Source organism: Culicoides brevitarsis, chromosome 3, assembly GCF_036172545.1.
Source record: "Culicoides brevitarsis isolate CSIRO-B50_1 chromosome 3, AGI_CSIRO_Cbre_v1, whole genome shotgun sequence".
In the NCBI taxonomy this organism is placed as follows: Eukaryota; Metazoa; Arthropoda; class Insecta; order Diptera; family Ceratopogonidae; genus Culicoides; species Culicoides brevitarsis.
In genome coordinates this window covers 7,400,943-7,420,175 of record NC_087087.1, presented here as the reverse complement: position 1 = coordinate 7,420,175, position 19,233 = coordinate 7,400,943, and the positions used below count along the sequence as shown (strand labels likewise).

Sequence of the window (19,233 nt, the reverse complement as noted above, 5' to 3'; positions counted from 1 at the left end):
AACCGCACATAGGGGAAAAAATCTCGTTGGAATTTAACGTGAAGGTAAGTTTTGAATAATTTTTATGATTTTATTAATATTTTATAAAATTTTTTATTGAGTTTTATTTTTAGCATAAATTCCAAATTTTTGATGCAGAGAATAAAAATAAATCATAAAGTCCTATCAAAACGACATTAACAAACATTTTTAACTTGTTGGATCAAACGGAAATAAAGTATGATATTCCATTGGATGTTTCAAATTATATATTAGGCTTGCGAAATTACAGGCACAGGGAAAACGTCTTAAAGAGCTGCAAACAGTATTTAAAGATACTCAAACACGCGTAAGACTTTTCTCTTATTGCTGTTTAGGTGAATCTTTTGAGAAGAAAAGGCTATGGACATTGGCATCGCTGAAATTAGAGGAAATGAAGGGAGCTACAGCATAAGGAAAAAAAACCCAAGCTATTTAGAACTAATCTTTAAACGCTCAGTATCAAACAAAAATACTAAAGGAGACCAATTGTTATTTTTGTAATAAATGTTTTCATACTCGATTGAGATATACTTAATGATAGCATTTACAAATTTTCCAAACTCAAAAAGTATTTGGATCAATACAAAGGATATCAAGAACTATAAAAGAAACTAATTTTCAAGAGACCATAACTTAAATATACAAATGAGGAAGGTATGAATTGTTCTTTAAGAGATTCTTAAAAAAGCTCCAATGAATAAAAGCTGACATGGTACATTGTCTTATGAGCTAAAAAATAGAGGATGGATAAATGAAAGTTTACTTAACTCACACTTAGCTTCAATTTATTGTTTCTATTGGATCTTTTTATAAGAATCTTTTAAGGAACTGTTTAAACCTACATTAAGTTAAGATCTCTTGAAATTTAGTTTCTTTAGTGATATTCTTTGTATAGATCTAAAATACTTTCTGAGTTCTAAAAATTTTTAAACGTAAAAAAATTCTCAACATCATAAATGAACATTCCCAAACATGTGCTGGATCGCCCATCAGCTCTTGATATTCACTGCCATTCATGAGATGCAAGTCTCTTCAAATTATAGCGTCCCTCGCCATTCCTTCACATCATTTAAATAAGTACGCAAGACACTAATCACTTACAAAAAAGACGTTTGATAAAATAATTTCCCTCATTCGTTAATTACATTAATGAAGCGATAATACGAAACGAAGAAGAATAATTTCTTAATTTTTATGTTTTATTCTATCGTCGTTTTTATTTTTCGCTCCATTTGAGGAAAGCACATTAAAGAGACGACAACGACGACGACGAAAAAAAATATCGCGCACGAATATTTAACTAATTGCATGACAAATTTATTTTAATCATTAGCTTACTTATGTACGCACTTGAAATTTCTACCCGAAAAAAAAATTTATCAGAGTAACAAAACTTTTACTTGTATTTACAAACATCGACGACGACAGCACGACATCTCGACAAAATATTCGGGCCTTACGTTAATTAACATAACGATCGACGACGGAGTTTTCCAGGCCGACAACAACTACATTCACGTGAATCGTTGTTCGCACGAAAATCATAAATTTGTGCGTAAATACAAAAACATGGCAAAAAAAAATTAAACGAACGAAATGCAAATTGCCAGGAAAAGGTTTTCGTTTTGTTGTGTGCGGCGAAACAAAACAAAAAAAAACCAACACAGAATTTATTGTTGTCCCAATTATTGAGCCACCTGTGGACCGGATGTCTTTAAAGACCTATGAAATGTTGGGATACCGTTTTGGGTCAAGTAACCTCACGAGTTTTGTGTTTTGCCAGCGGAATCAATAAACTAAACATACGCAGCACAAAAGAATAACAAGCAAGTCGTCATCAAGCATCAACTATATCTATGAGGAGGTGTCCAATGGTGCGTTTATTGTAATCAATACAATAAATTATTCAAATTTTTTATTCCATATATTTTTTTTTTCTTTCTTTTTTTGAATAAAAATATATAAAATAAATATGTAAGAGGCGAAAACGAATGGAGTGAACGGGAATGGAATCGGACAATGGGATGAAAAAAAAAATTTTTACGTTTAAAATAATTTAATTGAGCGCATTTTGGTTTTTTGCTCAGTCAATATTGAAAATTTTTTAAATATTACTTTCAATTTAGGAATAATTTATTTTAAATAATTAAAATTAAATTAAATAATTTTATTAATAAAATTTTAATTTCATTAATTTTTTGTTTTAATTAATTTTAATTTAATTTAATTCTATAAAATAATTTCAAACTTTAACTTGAATTAATTGAAATTAAATTAAATATTTAAATGAAAAAAAAATAAAATTTATAATTTTTGAAATAAATTTAATAAAATTAAATAATAATTAAAAAATTAAAATTAATTTTAAATAAAAAAAATTTATTTCAAGAAATTTATTTTTTAAAATTTAAAAAAAAAATTTTATTTAATTTAAAATAAATTTTAAAAAAAATTATTTTTTTTATTTAAAAAATTTAATTAAATAAAATTTAAATATTAATTAAAAAATTAAATTTAATTTTAAAAATTAAAAAAATTATTTTTCATTTACCTAAATATTTTATTTTTTTTTAATTAACTTAAATTTTAAACAAAATATTTCTTTAAATAAAAAAAATTAAAATATTTTAAATGAAAAATTTTTTTTAATTTTTAAAATTTTAAATTTAATTTTATTTTTTAAAATTAATTTTAAATAAAAAAAAAATTTTAAGGTATTTATTTCAAAATATTCTTGAAAAAAAAATGTTTATTTATTTAAAATTAATTTTAATTTTTTAATTATTTTTTTTGAATTCTTATTGAATTAATTTAAATTTATTTAAAAATTAAAAAAATTATTTTTCATTTACCTAAATATTTTAATTTTTTTTTTACAAAAATTTATTTTTTTCATATAATTTTTTTAACTGACAGACATTTTCTGACACAAAACCAAACATTTTTACAAAACCTAACATAATGCATTTAAAAAAATAGTAAAAAAAATATAAAATAAATAAATTCATTGCTGGAATGGATAAATAAAGTGGAAACGGAAAGAGAACCAAGTAACAACGATAGCAAATAAATTGTGCCCATATAACAATAATGAGCTGAACATGTTTATGACACTCGACACAGTGCACATCGAAACCCTTCATTTACCTTTTACCCATTCAAAACTTTAATTCAAAAATTAAATTTTGTTGCACCGTCTCGTTGCATCTCGCTTCTAGAATTTCATTTTGCCTTCGTAACAACTCAATTCCCGCAGCAGCAAATCAAACGTAAGAGCATATAATTATTTCAAGTGGTTTCTTTTTTTTGCTGCTACTGCTATTTATTTGTGTCCAGCTGTTCCATTCAATTTCGCAAAGTGCAGACATTCAATCATAAAATGCGTTCTCATGCAACTTAACTGGACTAATCCATGACTTTGCGCCAATTTTCAAAGGTTTGGTTTGGCGAAGGAAAAGCTAAAAACGACATCCAACAACGAAAAACTTATTAAACTCCCAAACAGCAGTTACAATCCACACACACTCACACATGATTTGATGCGGTTAAAAGTTCAAAGCAAAACTTTTTCATGTCTGTCTCACAGATTTATTCAATTAGATGCATTCGTCGAGCAGCAAGTCGACATGATAGAGTGCAATATAATGTGCAATTAAATTGTGTGCATTGAACTGATATCAATGGGAATGTTGTCTGTCTGTTTCTCATTCGTCAATTGATTAAGCATGAAAAAAATATGCAAATTCTTAATTAAAGTTGAAACTGAGGGTGATTCTGACCCTGACTGCAATTTGTCATTTTTTTTTTTTTTTTTTTTTTAATTTTTCCCGAAAAACTTTTAAGTCTTTTGTTTCAATTCACAACGCCAGCGATAAATATAATGATAAAACTGCATAAAATTCAGCATTTATTTCAATGTAGTACGATTACGAGGCAAAACTCGTAAGTAGAAGATACTAAAATGAAATTGTCTAGTGTTATTATATCACTTTATTTGGGAAAATGTTTATCCACGAGCACCTATGCATTGTTTACTATTATATTTTATATCATTATTGTTTCGAGAAAATTCTACTTTTTTTCTTCTGTTTTCTCGTTAGTTTTCCTCTTTTTTTTGTATTTTGGGAAAATGTATATCTAAATAATTTTGTTATTTTCATTTGTTTTAACAAAACTTTGTCTACCTATTTAGCTTGGAAGTGTCGTAGAAAAGTGCACATGAAAAAGAATAGAATTTTGCAAATAAAATAACTTTTGGATTTTGTTTCAGTTTTCATTTGTTTAAAACGCATTCAGGATTTGGGAAAATATTAAAATTGCTGTTTTAAAAGTATTTTTTTAATTTTTGGAAATTTTTTTATAAAAATTTGTAAAATTAATTAAAAATAATTTTTAAAATATTTAATTTTTATTTTTTATTTAAAATTATTTTAAAAATTATTAATTTTAATTATTTATTTATTTATTCAAAAATATTTTAAATTAAAAATAATAATAAAATTAATAATTTTAATTTAATAAAAAAATTAAATGATAATTTTTATTTAATTTTTTTTATTTAATTAAAAAATATTTTATTTTTATTTTTTTTAATTAATTAATTTTTTTTAAATTTTTTTTTAATTTTGTTTAAAAAAAATTAATTTTTGTTAAAAAAATTAAATAACTTAAGAAACATTAAAATAATTCAATTATTTAAAAAGGGTTAATTTGTAATTTTATTTAATTTTTTAATTAAAAATTATTTATTAATAATTTTAATTTTAAATTTTTTTTAATTTTATTTCAAATAAAAATTTATAAAAAATATCAAATAAAAATTAAAATTTCAAAAAATTTTTATATTTTTTAAATTTTTAAATTAAAATTTTTAAATAATTTAATTTATTATTTAAATTAATAGTTTTTTTATTTAAATTAAATTAATTAAAATTAAAATTTATAATTTTTAATTTAATTTTTTAAAATTATTATTAATTTTTTTAAATTATATTTTATTTTTTCAATCAAAATAAAATTTAATAATTTTGTATTGAATTTTAACTAAATTTATTTTTAATTTTTTTTAAAAGCTAATGTTTTTATATTTTAATAAAAATTTTTTAATAGAAAAATAATTTTAATTTAATTTAAAAAAAATAAAAAAAATTAAAAAGTACTAAAAATTTTAAAAGTTTCTTAACTTCTATAAAAAAGCAAAATTTGACTAAATCTCTTAAACGACCAAAAAACCTTCAAATCGTGAGATTATTTAAATATTCGAGCCGACATCAATTGCTCTTATCATGCGTGTCAATTGTTCAAAATCTAAACTAAACGACGAGAGATTAAACGACGAACAAAGAAATTTATCATCGTCATCGTTTCTTTGCTCTCTCATTCCTTCGCATGTTTGCGCGCTCGCGTCTCCAAAAAAGGGCGTTAAATACATTGTAAATACGCGTCGTCGTCGTCGATACTTTTTCAATTAAAATAAATTTATGTTTACGATGTGTCACAAGTGTTGACAACAATAAATTATCCCCGAACCGAAAAATGCCGATAATCGTTTAACAGAGGCAAGCACCCAAAAAAATCAATGAATTCGCTCCAGATTCCGAAAAAAAGTAATAAAAAGCTACCTTATACGGTATTTAAATGGTCAATTGTTTTTTTCACGCCTTTTCGTTAGTATCGAGCACTTTTTCGTCAGACTTTTCTCATGTGTGAGCGAAAAAAACTTTTTTTTTAATGTAAATGACGACCGAAAACGACAAAAAAGAGAGAAAAAGATCATTTAACCGACCGTAAATGAAATCAATGATGTGTTTAGCATAATTTTGTATGCGATTTAAGAGAGAAGAATCCAATTATTCACAAATAAATAAAAATATATGTAAATAAAATAAAAAAAGATTTTGGGTTCGATACAGAAAATCCCACGCAACGAAATTAATTTTAAGTGTGCATAAAATAGACGAAAACTGTCTATTTCTATCACCGAAGCTGGAACTGATATATGACAACATTCAAGTGAATCGACGTAGAAATTTGTTTTCGAGTGGGATTCAAATGATTTGTTTCATTTATTTATTTTTTTTTCATTCAAAACTTTGTCTCGATACACGAAAAAAATAAGGATTAAAACAAAATTAACTAAATTAAACTTTCTTATTATTGTTGTTGTTTTTGTTTCAGTTGTAATGACACCCTCAATCATTTCCTGTACAAATTCACGTAAAATTACGACTAAATCCCAGTTCATCCCGTCTCACATTTGAAGAAAAAAAAATAAAACGTTTTCTGCATTTTAATAATTAAAGTTACATTTCACTTTTTTTTTGGTGAATTAATGCCCTGCTGAGAATTACTTTGAACATAAAAAATAAATTTTCCCTTTTTTTCTGCAAGAGAGAAGGAGTGTCACATAAAGTCCAACAGCATCAACCCACGAATTTAATTGACAAAAATCTCGCGTTACAAAAGTGGTGAATATTTTTAATGAAATGAATCGGTAGGTTGACCAAAAATTTTTTTTTTACTTAATTTTAATTTTTCTTGAATTTTTTTATATTTTTTTTTATTTATTTTCTAAAAATTTTTATTTAAATTTTTTTAAAATTAAATTAAAGTTAATTTATTTTAAAATTTAAAAATATAAAATAAATTTTAAATTTTTTTATTTTTATTTTATTAATTTTAATTTGAATTAATATTTTGAAAATTTATTTTAAATTAATTTAAAATAATAATTAATTTAATTTTTTTTTATTTAATTTTTTTTAATTTTTTTAAAAATCTAAATAATATTTTTAATAAATATTTTAATAAATTTTTTAAAATAAATTTTAATAAAAAAAAATTTATTTCAAAAATATTTGAATTCAATTTTTAATTAATTTAATTTAATTTAATTAATTTTTTAATTTATTTTTTTTTTTTTTAATTTTAAAAATATTTAAATTAAATTAAAAATGATTAAAAAATATTTTGGATTGAATTTTTAAATTTTTAATTAATTTTTAAATTTTATTTTTAATTATTATTTTTTATTAAATAAAAATTATTTTTTTATTATTTAACCCAAAGGTTTTATTCTATAATTTTTTTTAAATTATTTTTTTTTAATTTTTTTTAGGTTCATCCTATTATCCATTCCATGCGCCGGGTCTTTATTTAATTTACAAACATAAATAATAATTATTTTTAATTTACTTTTTTAAAACAAACACGCGACATGGAGGTATTCGGTGACATTTTCGGCCATTTTCATCATCGTTAGTAACTAATAGCCGTTATCTCGGGGTTGTCAACGCAACGAAAACATTTTTGCTTTGAAATGCAAAATACACTCTTGGTAAGTACACAAAATAATTAAATTGGTCATTTTTTGGGCCATTCTAACCGCGAGTTAGTAACTGAGAAACGTTGCAGATGATGATTTTTTAAAAAAAAAAAAAAGTAAACATTTTTCGTGCGTGCCTGCAATTTTTGGCGAGTAGAAAGCCGGCATACAAAATCAAAATGATAATAATGGTGTAATAAAAGGGGAAAAATATTGTAGTATAAAACCGAGGGGGGTAAAAGCAAAAATCTGTTTGAATCGTGATGCTGCAAGAACAACAACAACAACGAAAAATCGTCAAAACACAGCAACAAATGCATGTTGTAACAAACAGTCGGCGGTGTATAAATATATTTAATGTTATCATCATCATATATTTAAGTAATCTTTTCGTTTAACACAAAACACTCGCTTTTACTCGGTTCTATACGTGTTTTTACCGTACACACGTATGTCTATGTACACGTACAGATCAAACTAAAGCAAAAACTGTTTTTTTTTTAGATTTTTGGTTAGGGTGACAAACGACTTGAAGGACCGATGCGAATTAGTTTCATTCAAATGTCTTCCCTTTGTTGTTGTTGTTGTTATCTTTTTTTTACGTAATATTCCTCTTAAACTTCACGGTTGGTTAAAATTTCCTTTACTTTTCCCTCTCTCGCACATTTATTTCCCGAAAATGCTGGCACTAATCAATAAATATGGTCGAGACAAACAACGCAGTAGTAGCTTAGTTGGAGTGTAAAAGGAACAATACATTACTTTAAGTAAATTGGACCTTTTTGTCACATGAGGTACTTGATTCCCCGATGGCGATGATTACCAACGCATTTCGTAAGTACAAAATAAATTAACTTAATAAGAAAGTCATAATAATAATAAAGTTACTTATTTTATTGTAATGTTGTTAAGTGAAAAAAACTAAAAGAAAAGTTTTTTTTTCGACTAATCCTCACATTTCTCCCGCGTTAAACAAAAAAAAATAAATTTAAAAAAATTTGTTTCATTTTTTTTATATTATTATATTTATCGTCATCACAAAAATAAAAAAAAATAATATTCACAATAACGACGACAACGATGATGATGACAGCAAAGACATAGATTAAATTAAAAAAGAATAAAATTTATTACGATCTCGGTAATAAACGTAATAAAATTTGACAACCAACTGTCTACAACTTTATTATTATATTAAAATAAAAAGAATTTTTCTCACTTTTTCACATAATAAAAAATAATAATTTCGACCAATATTCTTGAAAATTATTTGAAGTGACAAAAAAGATGATAATTTAATAAAAAATAATAAATAAATGAAAAAAATAAATAATAGAATAATAATGAATAATGAAGTCACAAACAATTGTTTTAAACTATGAAAATTATTTTAAATCTAATTTAATTTTTTTTTCTTCTATTTTTTTGTTTTTAATAGAACGATGAAAACAACGACGACGAGAAAAAGTTCTTGAGACAATTGCTCATTTGAATTGTTCGTGACACCATGGGGAATCCATCATTATCTTATTAAAATTTATTAAAACTTGAGACGACTTTTTATTTAGTCACTTTGCTATTAAAACAAGTTTAAGTTTAATTTAAATAATTTAAAAGCAGTTTTCGATCAAAAAATCAATCATAATCTTAAATCGATTATTATTATTAGATTGTTGTTGGAAACATATGTTAACCGATTAGTCACGGTTCACTGGGAAGTAAAAAATGGAAAGTGTCGATGTGAAGGTAAATGTTGTTCATGGGTAAGTGACTTTTAATTTTTATTATTTATTTTTAGTTTTTAAGTTCTTTATAGAAATCTATTAATTTTTTTAGGTATGAATTTTAAATAATCAAAACTTGAACAAATACTGACTAAAAAACATAACTTTCTGAAGTCGGATTGCCGAAGTATACTGAACAGAATGAAACATGAAAGTACAATTAAGACAATTATCGTAAATATACAAGGATAATTCGGCAAAAGCATATCAAAATAGGCCATCGATATCCTTTGTTAAGTCAAAATAAATCAAACCAAATAAGTTCTTACACCAAGTCTTCCATCAAATGACATATACGTTGCAAAATTTCACTTGGTAGAATCGAACTGATCACAAAGAAGACTTTTTAGAAGCATGGCATAATACTCGTTGGAATACTTAATAATTAAAAGGCATTTCAAAAGCTTGTTAGAAGCCCTAATATTTAACTTCAGAGAATATTAAAAAATATTTAAAAGCAATTCTTTTGGTATATTTTTCATCCAAATATTCTAATATCAGAAAAGAATTTTTAACTTCATCCATAAAAAATTCAATTAATTCGAGTTTTCAAGTGCAAATCAAAAACTCTTACTTAACATCATGTTATATAATTAAAAAGAAATTCCTATGTGAAAAAATGTTCCTTCCTACCGTGTTCCAATAACTCAAAATTGCCTCAATTGAGATCACATTACACTCTATTTTATTTTATACATTTTTTTTCATGTGCATGTCTGTCTTATTTCAATTTACTTTTATTATTGCGCCTATTTAAACTAGTTTTCTTCCATTCATTCTCTTTCATTCTATGTGGCATGAATATTCCAATCAAATTCATGATTTTCAATTAGTTTGTAGTTTGACCCGAGCAAACGTTGAAAACAAGCAATAAATATAAATTTCACTTACAAAGCGTAATTAATGCGATTATCGTGGCTTATTGGTGTCAAATCGACAACATATTGATTTTTATTGTTATTGAAATAAAAGAGTGATCAATGATTTTCAACTTTTTTTTTCTGTAAGTCTTATAAATTGATACAAAGTCGTTAGTCGTCAAGTTCTAACATAAATATTTATCGGTTTGAATGAAATGTGAGATTTTTTTTGGTGACCAGAGTACAATGAATGTTTATTGTTTTGCATAATGAAATAAAATTATGACGATGATGATGTTTCAGAAAATTATTTCTGAGTCATGTGATGCAATAATCATAAAAAAATAACGAAAATTGCGAGAATAAGAAAGAAAAACAGAGACAACGAATTACAGAGAAAAAAATGCTTATTCAACACTGATTACATTTTCTTTCTCCATCTTTGTTCCGCATGTCCCTGAACAGTACTCTACTCAAAGTATGTAGTAGAAACCAACGAATATTGATATTTTATGATAATTTTTTGCTGATCCCGAGTGATATTTTTGTGGCCTTTTTTTCCTACTTCCATCATCGTTCGTCGTTCTCTCAAGAGCATATGCTTTTTAAATGTTCCTATGTCATTTTAATCTTTTGCATGCAAATTTGTACAGTCCTCTCGAGAGAAATGATCTCTCATCTTTCGAGTGGATGGTCCATCATCCATCGTTCATAACATAAAGAATATTACTGAGATTAGTTTTTCTTCTTCTTCTCGTTTTTCGTTTCTCGTCTGAGCAATGTAAAACGAGAAGAACTCGAAATCCTTCCTGCTTTGTATGTTAATGTTATAGATAAAGCGGCGTCTGGGCAACTACTAACATTTAAGAAAAAAGGAAGAGGAAGGAAAAAAGGTGAAAGAAAAGGCATCCGATCCTTTTAGAAACGGACTGAATAGCACGAACGGACTAAAAAAGGTTTCTCGCAAAGGTAAACATCTTTACATTTTATTACGTTTACTCAGTAGAGAGACAGCTTTGTGTCTGTGCCTAAAATAAAAAAAAACCGAGCAAAAAATGAAAACAAGAAAAATCGATTAAACTTGATTGGAGATATCGAATTTCCTTCGTTCTCCTTTTTCTTGTTGCAGATATAAATAATTGGAATGTTTAAGATCTTAGCTTGGAGCGACACGATGTTCACGACGACGACGACGCTAAATTTGACACCAACTTCGCGTCTTCGTTTTCATAAGAAACTTTCGCGGAAAAGGGACACATTTAATACCATTTAGCTTTTTTAATCAGTTTAATGTGCTTCCTCCGTTTCCATCCTTTTTCCTTGTCACATCATACGCGCAAATCTGTTGTCAACACAAAAAAAGTTTCTATCCATTTTCTCAAAAAATGGCAAAAAATTTTCACGTCTCTATCATTCGTTGATAAAAATTAGATTACATTGAACAGCTGTGCTTTTACCACACTTTTATGACATTTGATATTTTTCACTCGAAATTTTCCTCTCTATATGCTCCAGTTTCTTCTTATATCCTAACGTGTTTATTCCTTTTTCTAGCTCGATATTTTTTTTTTTAATAAAATATAGAAAAAAAAAGTTTTTTTTAAACTTTGACACAGGTTGGCTACACAAAAATCGAGGCTAAAAGTTTTAGTATAGTCGATGATTTGTGTATTAATGTCCTCCTCTCTTCGCTTCTCTTCTTCTTCAAAAAAAAAACTTTGTTTTCGGGTAAAATTAATTTTTGTTAGGTCTTAAATTAAAAAAGTTGTTTAAAGTGTCAATCACATATTTTTTTTTCGCCATGAGCAATTTTTACGTTGATTAAAGAAGTTGTTTCGTTTTTCAGGGTCGTCGTCGTGTCGTCTCTCAATCAAGTAAAGAGGCTTAAAAGTGATAACCACAAAAAAATAACGTAAATGAGAATAAAAGTGACTTAAGCTTTCAAATAGATATACAAGAGAAGATGTAATCCAATATGTGTGTTAAATTCGGCGTTAAATGAAATGGAAATTCCTTTAATGTATCAATTAGTGTTTCTTTTGTGTCTGATTATTAAGAATTTAAGTTTTTTGAGTGTCATAAAGTAATAAAAAAAAGTGAAGAGAATTTCGTGACTTAGTGATGAATTATTTTTAGGAACAAGAGCGCTTTTTTGAAGGTAAGTATATTAAAAATTAGTTAAGATTTGAAAGTCGATTTTAATTTAATTTTTTTTTTTTTCAGGAACCTTTAAAGCAAAATGCTTTTAAAACCTTGCTGAACTTTAAGCAAAAGGAATCCAGTTGACATTGGCATAATTAAGAATTTTATTTTGATTTTTTGAGCTTCTTAAAGGTCAAAAAATTCCTTTTGAGGTTTAAATCTTTTAAAACCAAATAACGAATCGTCATAAGTTGTAAAAAAGTCCTTCACTTAAACCTTCTTCCTTCAGGAGTTTAAAATCCTTCGTTACTCCTCTTTTGATTGTAACTTAGGACTTTAAACTCCTGAAGAAAGAAGGTTCAAGTAAGTTATATTTCATGACGATTCGTTCTTTGATCTTAAAAAAACATAACCTCAAAAAGTTCAGCGATCTATAAATCTACTTTTGGGATCTCGTAACACTGCATCTAACGAGTCAGAGTTACAAGATCCCAAAAGAGAATTAATAGATCGCTGAGCTCTTCAAACCAACCGAAGACAGATGTTTACCTCAGAAATTTTTCTGTTGAAATGTGTTTCAAAGAAACTCATCAGATCCGATTCTAAAGCAAAAGAAATAATCGGATAATATCGACGCAAAGTAGAATAATAAAAAGCAGACAATCCTCAGACATTCAGCTTAGTTTTTTTTTATTCTTCAACATTTGTAAATAAATAAATATCTTCAAATACGGGACAGGTGCGTCCTTCAAAATTAATTTCGTGGGAGGAATGCCATTATCACTTCAAATTTGACGCACTAATTTGTTTACGATTTACAATATTTCACGCTTTACCCAAAAAATCAATTAATACCATTTATTTATTGAGAAATCCATCTGTCTTCACGTCATTTTTCACCACGCGCGCCATTTGAAGCGCCATTATTCACGGTCGTCGTCGTCGTCGTCATTTATGTTAAAATATTAAAAATTTAGCTTTTGCATAAAGAGAAAAAGATTAATTGCCTGGATTAAAAATTATTACTACGTTAACGTTTCGTGTCATGTTGCGTGAGTTTTTTTTTTGTATGCGAATGCGGGCAGCAAAAAAAAAAGAACGAGCTAATGATAATAACAATATTAATAATAAAAATGGGTTCATTATAACACAGTAGCAGGTGTAATAAATTTTTTTTTTGTGTTCAAAAGTTTATGTTTCCTTTGTACGAAAAGCAATAAAACTTTAAAAAAAATGCTCCCAATAATAATTGTCCTATCCACAAAAAAAAACATAAAAAAAGAACAAATTCTAATCTGACTTTAATGGCTGCTCGTTGGGTTTTAATTTTTAATCAAACAAGTTAATTATTCATTAAGGAGATAAGTAATTTTTCTCTCTCCTTTTTTTTGTTTTTTTCGGAGAAGATGAAGCCGCACCTGATGCCGAACAAAACGCATTAATTCCTACCTGAAGCCGTTCGCCGCATAAACAACATTGTTTGAGAAAGCGATATAAATCAGAGAGACTTAACATATCTATCATTGACTGACTGCACAATAATTTAAATATGTACAAAACCATCGCCGTACACGAGATACGCATCACATGTGTAGGTGTTAAAAATTAAATTTATTGTTCAACCGGAAAATATATAATATATACTTTTTTTTATTTTTCGTTTTGTTTCTTTCTTCTTTCTCCTTAATACATATTTTACTAACATCGCACTTGCATGCCTCGAAGAAGACGACACACAGATGGTGATATAAGATATTATTGTGTGAGTCAAATAAAATTAAAAAAGAAGAAGTAAGACCTGTAAGTGAGTTAAATTCATACAAATGCGTGATTATTCAGCAGACAGTGAAAGAATTATGGTGACTTTAAATAAAATATAATCATCATGCGTATTTATTATAAATGATAAACATGTGTAAAGGACGAAAAGTACATAAATATTTAAGACTTTTTTTTAACTTTGACGTTTTATTTAATGATTTTTTAGCAGGAAGAAGGTTCAAGGTCAAATGAATGACATTTAAGGATAGCTTGGAGACAAATCTAGATATAGAAAAAAAATTAAATGGAATCATCTTGTTAAGAGATAGTTGATCTAATGTGAAATCAATACTTAAGATTAGAAATGCTGATCTAATGGATTTGAATATGAGATTTTAATTTGATAAAGCTTTTGAATCAAGGCTTTAAAAATTCCAACGAGTTCGTGAAATCCATAAAAATGAACTTTTTAATTCAGAAAATATTGATCTACATTTTTAGGTTAGTTTTAGCTTCGATTTTGAACGATAGTTGACGAGTTTATTCTTCTCAATTGTCTCGATAGATTTTATTGAAACTTAATTTAAATCTTTCGAGACAATTTAGTAGAACAAAGTCGTCAACTATTGTTCAAATTCGAAGCTAAAACTAACCTTAAAAATGTAGATCAATTTTTTCTGAATAAAAAAGGTTAAATTTTCAAAGATTTTATAAATCGCTGAGTCAAAATGGAACTCTTCGTGGTTTTGTTCCTTCATCAAATCTAATTTAACTCGCTGAATTCAGTAGTTTTTTTCAAAGTAAACTATCAAACTCAAATCCATTAGATCAGAATTTCTTATCTAAAGTCTTAATGAAGCTTTGAGCTTTATTTGCTGAAAAGAAAATCCTGAAACTTTGTACTTAAACCTTTTTATAAAGAATACTGACTCAATAAATCTTCAAAAAGTAATAAGCTTATGAGTTAGAAGTAGATAGAAATTAATTTTGTTAGAAATCATTCCTTAAAAAGCAATTTTAAAAGGATTTTTTGTTAAAAAATTTTTGAAGGTCATTTGAAAGTCATTTAAATTTACCTTTCGAAAACTTAATTTTTATAAGTCAGAAAATTAGATCTTTATTCAATCTTAGAAGAAAATAATCTCTTAAAGTTAAGAATTTAATAAATCATAAAAAATAATTCTTAAAAGCCTTATATTCTTATATTCGAGGTTATTATAGGTTATAAAATTAACATTAACAAAAATAATTAACAAAATAATTTCCAGTTTCAACTTCTTCAAAGGTGTTCAAATTCCCGAATATTTAAAAAGTCACTTCTTATCAGATGCCCAAAACCCAACTTAAAACCAATTTAGTCTCACAATATTGATCGATAAATACCCAGATAATGAAAAAATTGCACCATTTGGTTAATCTCCAACTCTGGTTAGTCTACAAGTAGTATTCAATAAGAACTTCCCAATTCAATCTTTTATCTCGTTATTAAAAGAAAAGAAGACGGATTAACTGAAAACCGAAATAATGAAAAAGGAAAAGGTCGTACCAAGATAAAATCTTTACACTTGTATCGCTTTTTTTTGTTGCTTTTTGCCAAACCGACACAATTGGATTTGTACCGACAAAAGTGTCTTCGTTTACGATGGACAAGACAACAACCGGTGATGCCGATAAATTAAGTGTTTTCTGTTTAAAAAGTAGCATATTTTGCGGATTATCTATCCTTTTGGTACGACCTTACCTGAAAGTAGAAATTCTGCTGCGATATTTGTAATCTAGTGAAATGTTTTTATTATAAGCTGCGGTGTGGACAAAATACCCAAGATTTATTCTCTTTGGTTCTTGATTGATTCAAAATGACGCTCAACAAAGCTCCGAATGATGTGAATGGACGTTAAGCTGACATTTTATTGCTTGTTTCAAGAGGTTCATCACCTAGAGAAACGTCTTCAATTTTTTTTTTATTTTTATTTTTTAGTACAAAACGAGGATTAGCTTCAACACAAAATAAAAAATATAAAAAAGAATTTTTTCGGGAACGGAACAGATGGGATTTCTAATCCTTGTTCCATATTATTTACGCTTCTCATCCAACAAAGCACTCACATTATTTGAACAAAAATACCTTTTGTCATGAAATTTTATTTTTTTTTTTTTTTGTATCATTCAATTAATAACTGGGGTGCAATTTTAATGACCATCTCCGTAATGTATTATTATTATTATTACGAGAGAATTCATGACGAAAAGTGAACGGAGGAAGGATGCATTTTTGTTACAGGTAGCAAAAAATTTGGTAAGGTTAACAAAAACGGTGACATCAGAATTTCATAAGATAACTTTTTTTTAAAAATAAAACAAATAAATCGTGATTCACCGCTTTTTATGTTTACTTTTATATTATGATTTTTTTTTTGTTTTGTCACCAAAGATAAAATTTTTGCTTTTATTTAAAAAAAAAAATTTTTTAACTAACATTCACTTTTTTTTCATCATAATTTTTAATTTATTAAAAAATTATTCAATAACATTATTTTTTTAATTTTTATAATTAATTATTAAAAAAAACTTACCTCATCAATAATGAAGTTTTTGTGATCGTATAATTCAAAATTTGCCATTATCCGGCATTTATTATTCCATTTAGCTAATTGATTAATTTTTTCGATTTCAGGTTTGTTTTTTTTTCTACACAATTTTTTTTTATTTATATTTTTTTATCATATATATTTTTTGTTTATTTTATTTAAATTTAATTTTTATTATTTTTTATGTTATATATTTTTTTAATAATTAATTAATTTTTTGATAATAATAATAAAAAAAACACAAAACACTTTTTTTATATTTTTTTCCAATTATTTAAACTGATAAAAATTATGATAATTTTAATTATTTTTCACACATAAATTATGATAATATTTTCGATAAATGGCAAAACTAATAATAATAAACTAATTAATTAAAAATGATTAAATATATTAATATCAATTTTCGTAATGATAATAAATCATGTATATTTTTGCATATTGACACTGACCAATTTTTATTAAAAATTTTTGTTTTTTAAATCAAACAAAAGATAAGATAATGTCTCTTCTTGTTTTTATTTTCAGTTTTATATTAATTTTTATTGAAACTCAGTTTTTTTCAGGTTTTTAAGGCAAATTATAATAACTTTTGTCACTTTATAGAGTTCACTGAAGCGGTTCCTTTGTCGAAAAAGTGTCTTTAATTGTTTTCTTGATTATTTTTCGATTGTAATTGAAATAAAAATATATATTTTATTGTATATTTTTGTATACACATCAATTTTTTTCAAAGAACTTCGCGATGCGGTGTTGGTCTTTACACAATGAAATCGAAACTCGAACTGTGGCCGATTGTATTGGTAGTTGTGATAGTAATGTTTTGTCGAACCGTCTGAATAAAATTCTTTCTACGTGAAGGGGAAATGTGTATTTACATACATGTATGGTATATATATGATAAAGAGGTTAGTGACGGATTTCATTTTTTATTTATAGCAACTTTTTACGGTGAAAAATATTATTTTTTTTAATTTTTTGAATTAAAATTTGATTAAAAAATAATTTTTTGTATTAAATTTAATTATTTTTTATGTAAATAATTAAATTTTTAATACAAAAATTGCTTTTTATACATTTTTCATATACAAATTTTCGAAATAATTGTATATGAAAAATTTCACTAATACAACAAAAGTTTGCGTAACATTGGCGCATGTTCGTTAAAACAAGATTCCTTTCGGCAATTCTCGGTTGGGTGTTATCATCACAAAACAAACGTTCTCCCGTGCATATATACACAGAGAGCCGCATGCATATTTCGTCTCATTAATATACAAAAAATGTAACTAATAAATTATAAATGTAATCAATTTTTCTTAAAACTCTTAAAAGTACATAAATTTTCCGTGGGAAATGCGGTTTTCACGAGATTTCTTCTCAGAAAACCCAAAAAAACTCGTAGAAATAAAAATAAATATCACAAAAGAAAAATAAACGATTGTTCCTTTTTTTATCATAAACACCATCATCATCATGATCGTCGTCGTCGACGTCGTTGTTACCCCAACATTCACGCATCTGTTCCTTTCTATATGAATGTATTTTTGTTGCTGTAGAGCGAAAGAAAAAAAGTCTCGAAGTTTGGTGTATTTGTGTTAGTTCATTTATTTTTCATTCATTTTTCTTCTCCGTTCTTCGGTTCTGCTCCGTGCGTTTGTGTCTCGTAAAATGTATTCCACACAGAAGGATTTTGCGGTCGATAACAGTCATGAAAAATACATTCATAAATTTCGTGTGTATATGAAGGGTTTTTTCATATACAATTTTTTGGTATACTGAATTTTTGAAAAATGTTGAACGTTGCTATAAAAATGTGGATGCATTTACCGTTATTTTAAGATTTTTAATTATAAAAAAATTAATAATTAATTAATTAATTTAAGAATTTATTAAAAAAATTAAAAATATTAAAAAAAAAAATAAATTATTTCAGTTTTATTAATTAAAAAATTAATTATTTTTTAATTAAATTTTATTAAAAATTAAAAATTAATTTTTCCTTAATTTTTTAATTTAATTTTTTTTTTTTTTAAGAAAATTAATTAATTTTTTAAATTAATTTTTTTTGATTTAAATTTATTTTAATTTTTATTTATTAATTTTTAATTTTTCCTTAAATTTTAAATTTATTTTATATTTTTTAATTTAAATTTTTTAAAAAAAAAAATTTTAAAATTTTTTTAATTAAAAATTTTAAAATTTAAAATTTTTAATTTAATTTTTTATAATTAAAATTTTTATGTAAAAAATATTAAAAAAATAAAATAATTAATAAATTAATTTAATTGAATTAATTAAAATTAATATTAATTAAATAAATTAATTAATTTAATTTAATAAATTTATATGTTTCAATATTTTTTTTAAATTTAATTAAAAAATAATAAATTATTATAAAATTTGTCATTGAAAAATTTTGTTTTCATTTTAAACTGGAATAAACTTTAAACATCCAACAACTGAGAAAACATTTCAAGAATGAATCAATAATTAAATAAATAAAATTTCAGTCTGCTATATAAATGACCCGTCAAAAGAGACGCAATTCAGTATTTTTTTTTGAAAAACAACTTCAGTAGTGAAACAAACTTTAACTAAAATATATTAAATAAAAAATAAAATGAAATTATTTTTAATTTTTGCAATTTTCGTACCTATTTCAACTGCAAAAATTTCAACGAATCTCGATCTAAATAAAATTTCGGAAAAAAAATTGGATTCGAAATTTTTACAGAATTTATCGAAACTCA

General features: G+C 25.3%; 2 protein-coding genes across 3 annotated transcripts in view; both read right to left on the bottom strand.

Moving 5' to 3' along the window:
• Positions 1-16,590, bottom strand: part of LOC134836085 (uncharacterized) — a 181,269-nt gene extending 164,679 nt beyond the window's left edge. For both annotated transcript variants that reach the window (XM_063851274.1, XM_063851275.1), the window contains exon 1: positions 16,466-16,590. In XM_063851274.1, the coding sequence (XP_063707344.1) occupies positions 16,466-16,513 (48 nt within the window). In that variant the 5' untranslated portion in view covers positions 16,514-16,590. The remainder of the gene's footprint in view (positions 1-16,465) is intronic.
• LOC134836089 (thioredoxin domain-containing protein 9) overlaps positions 1-19,233 on the bottom strand; it is a 358,198-nt gene that overhangs the window by 313,203 nt on the left and 25,762 nt on the right. The window lies entirely within an intron of this gene.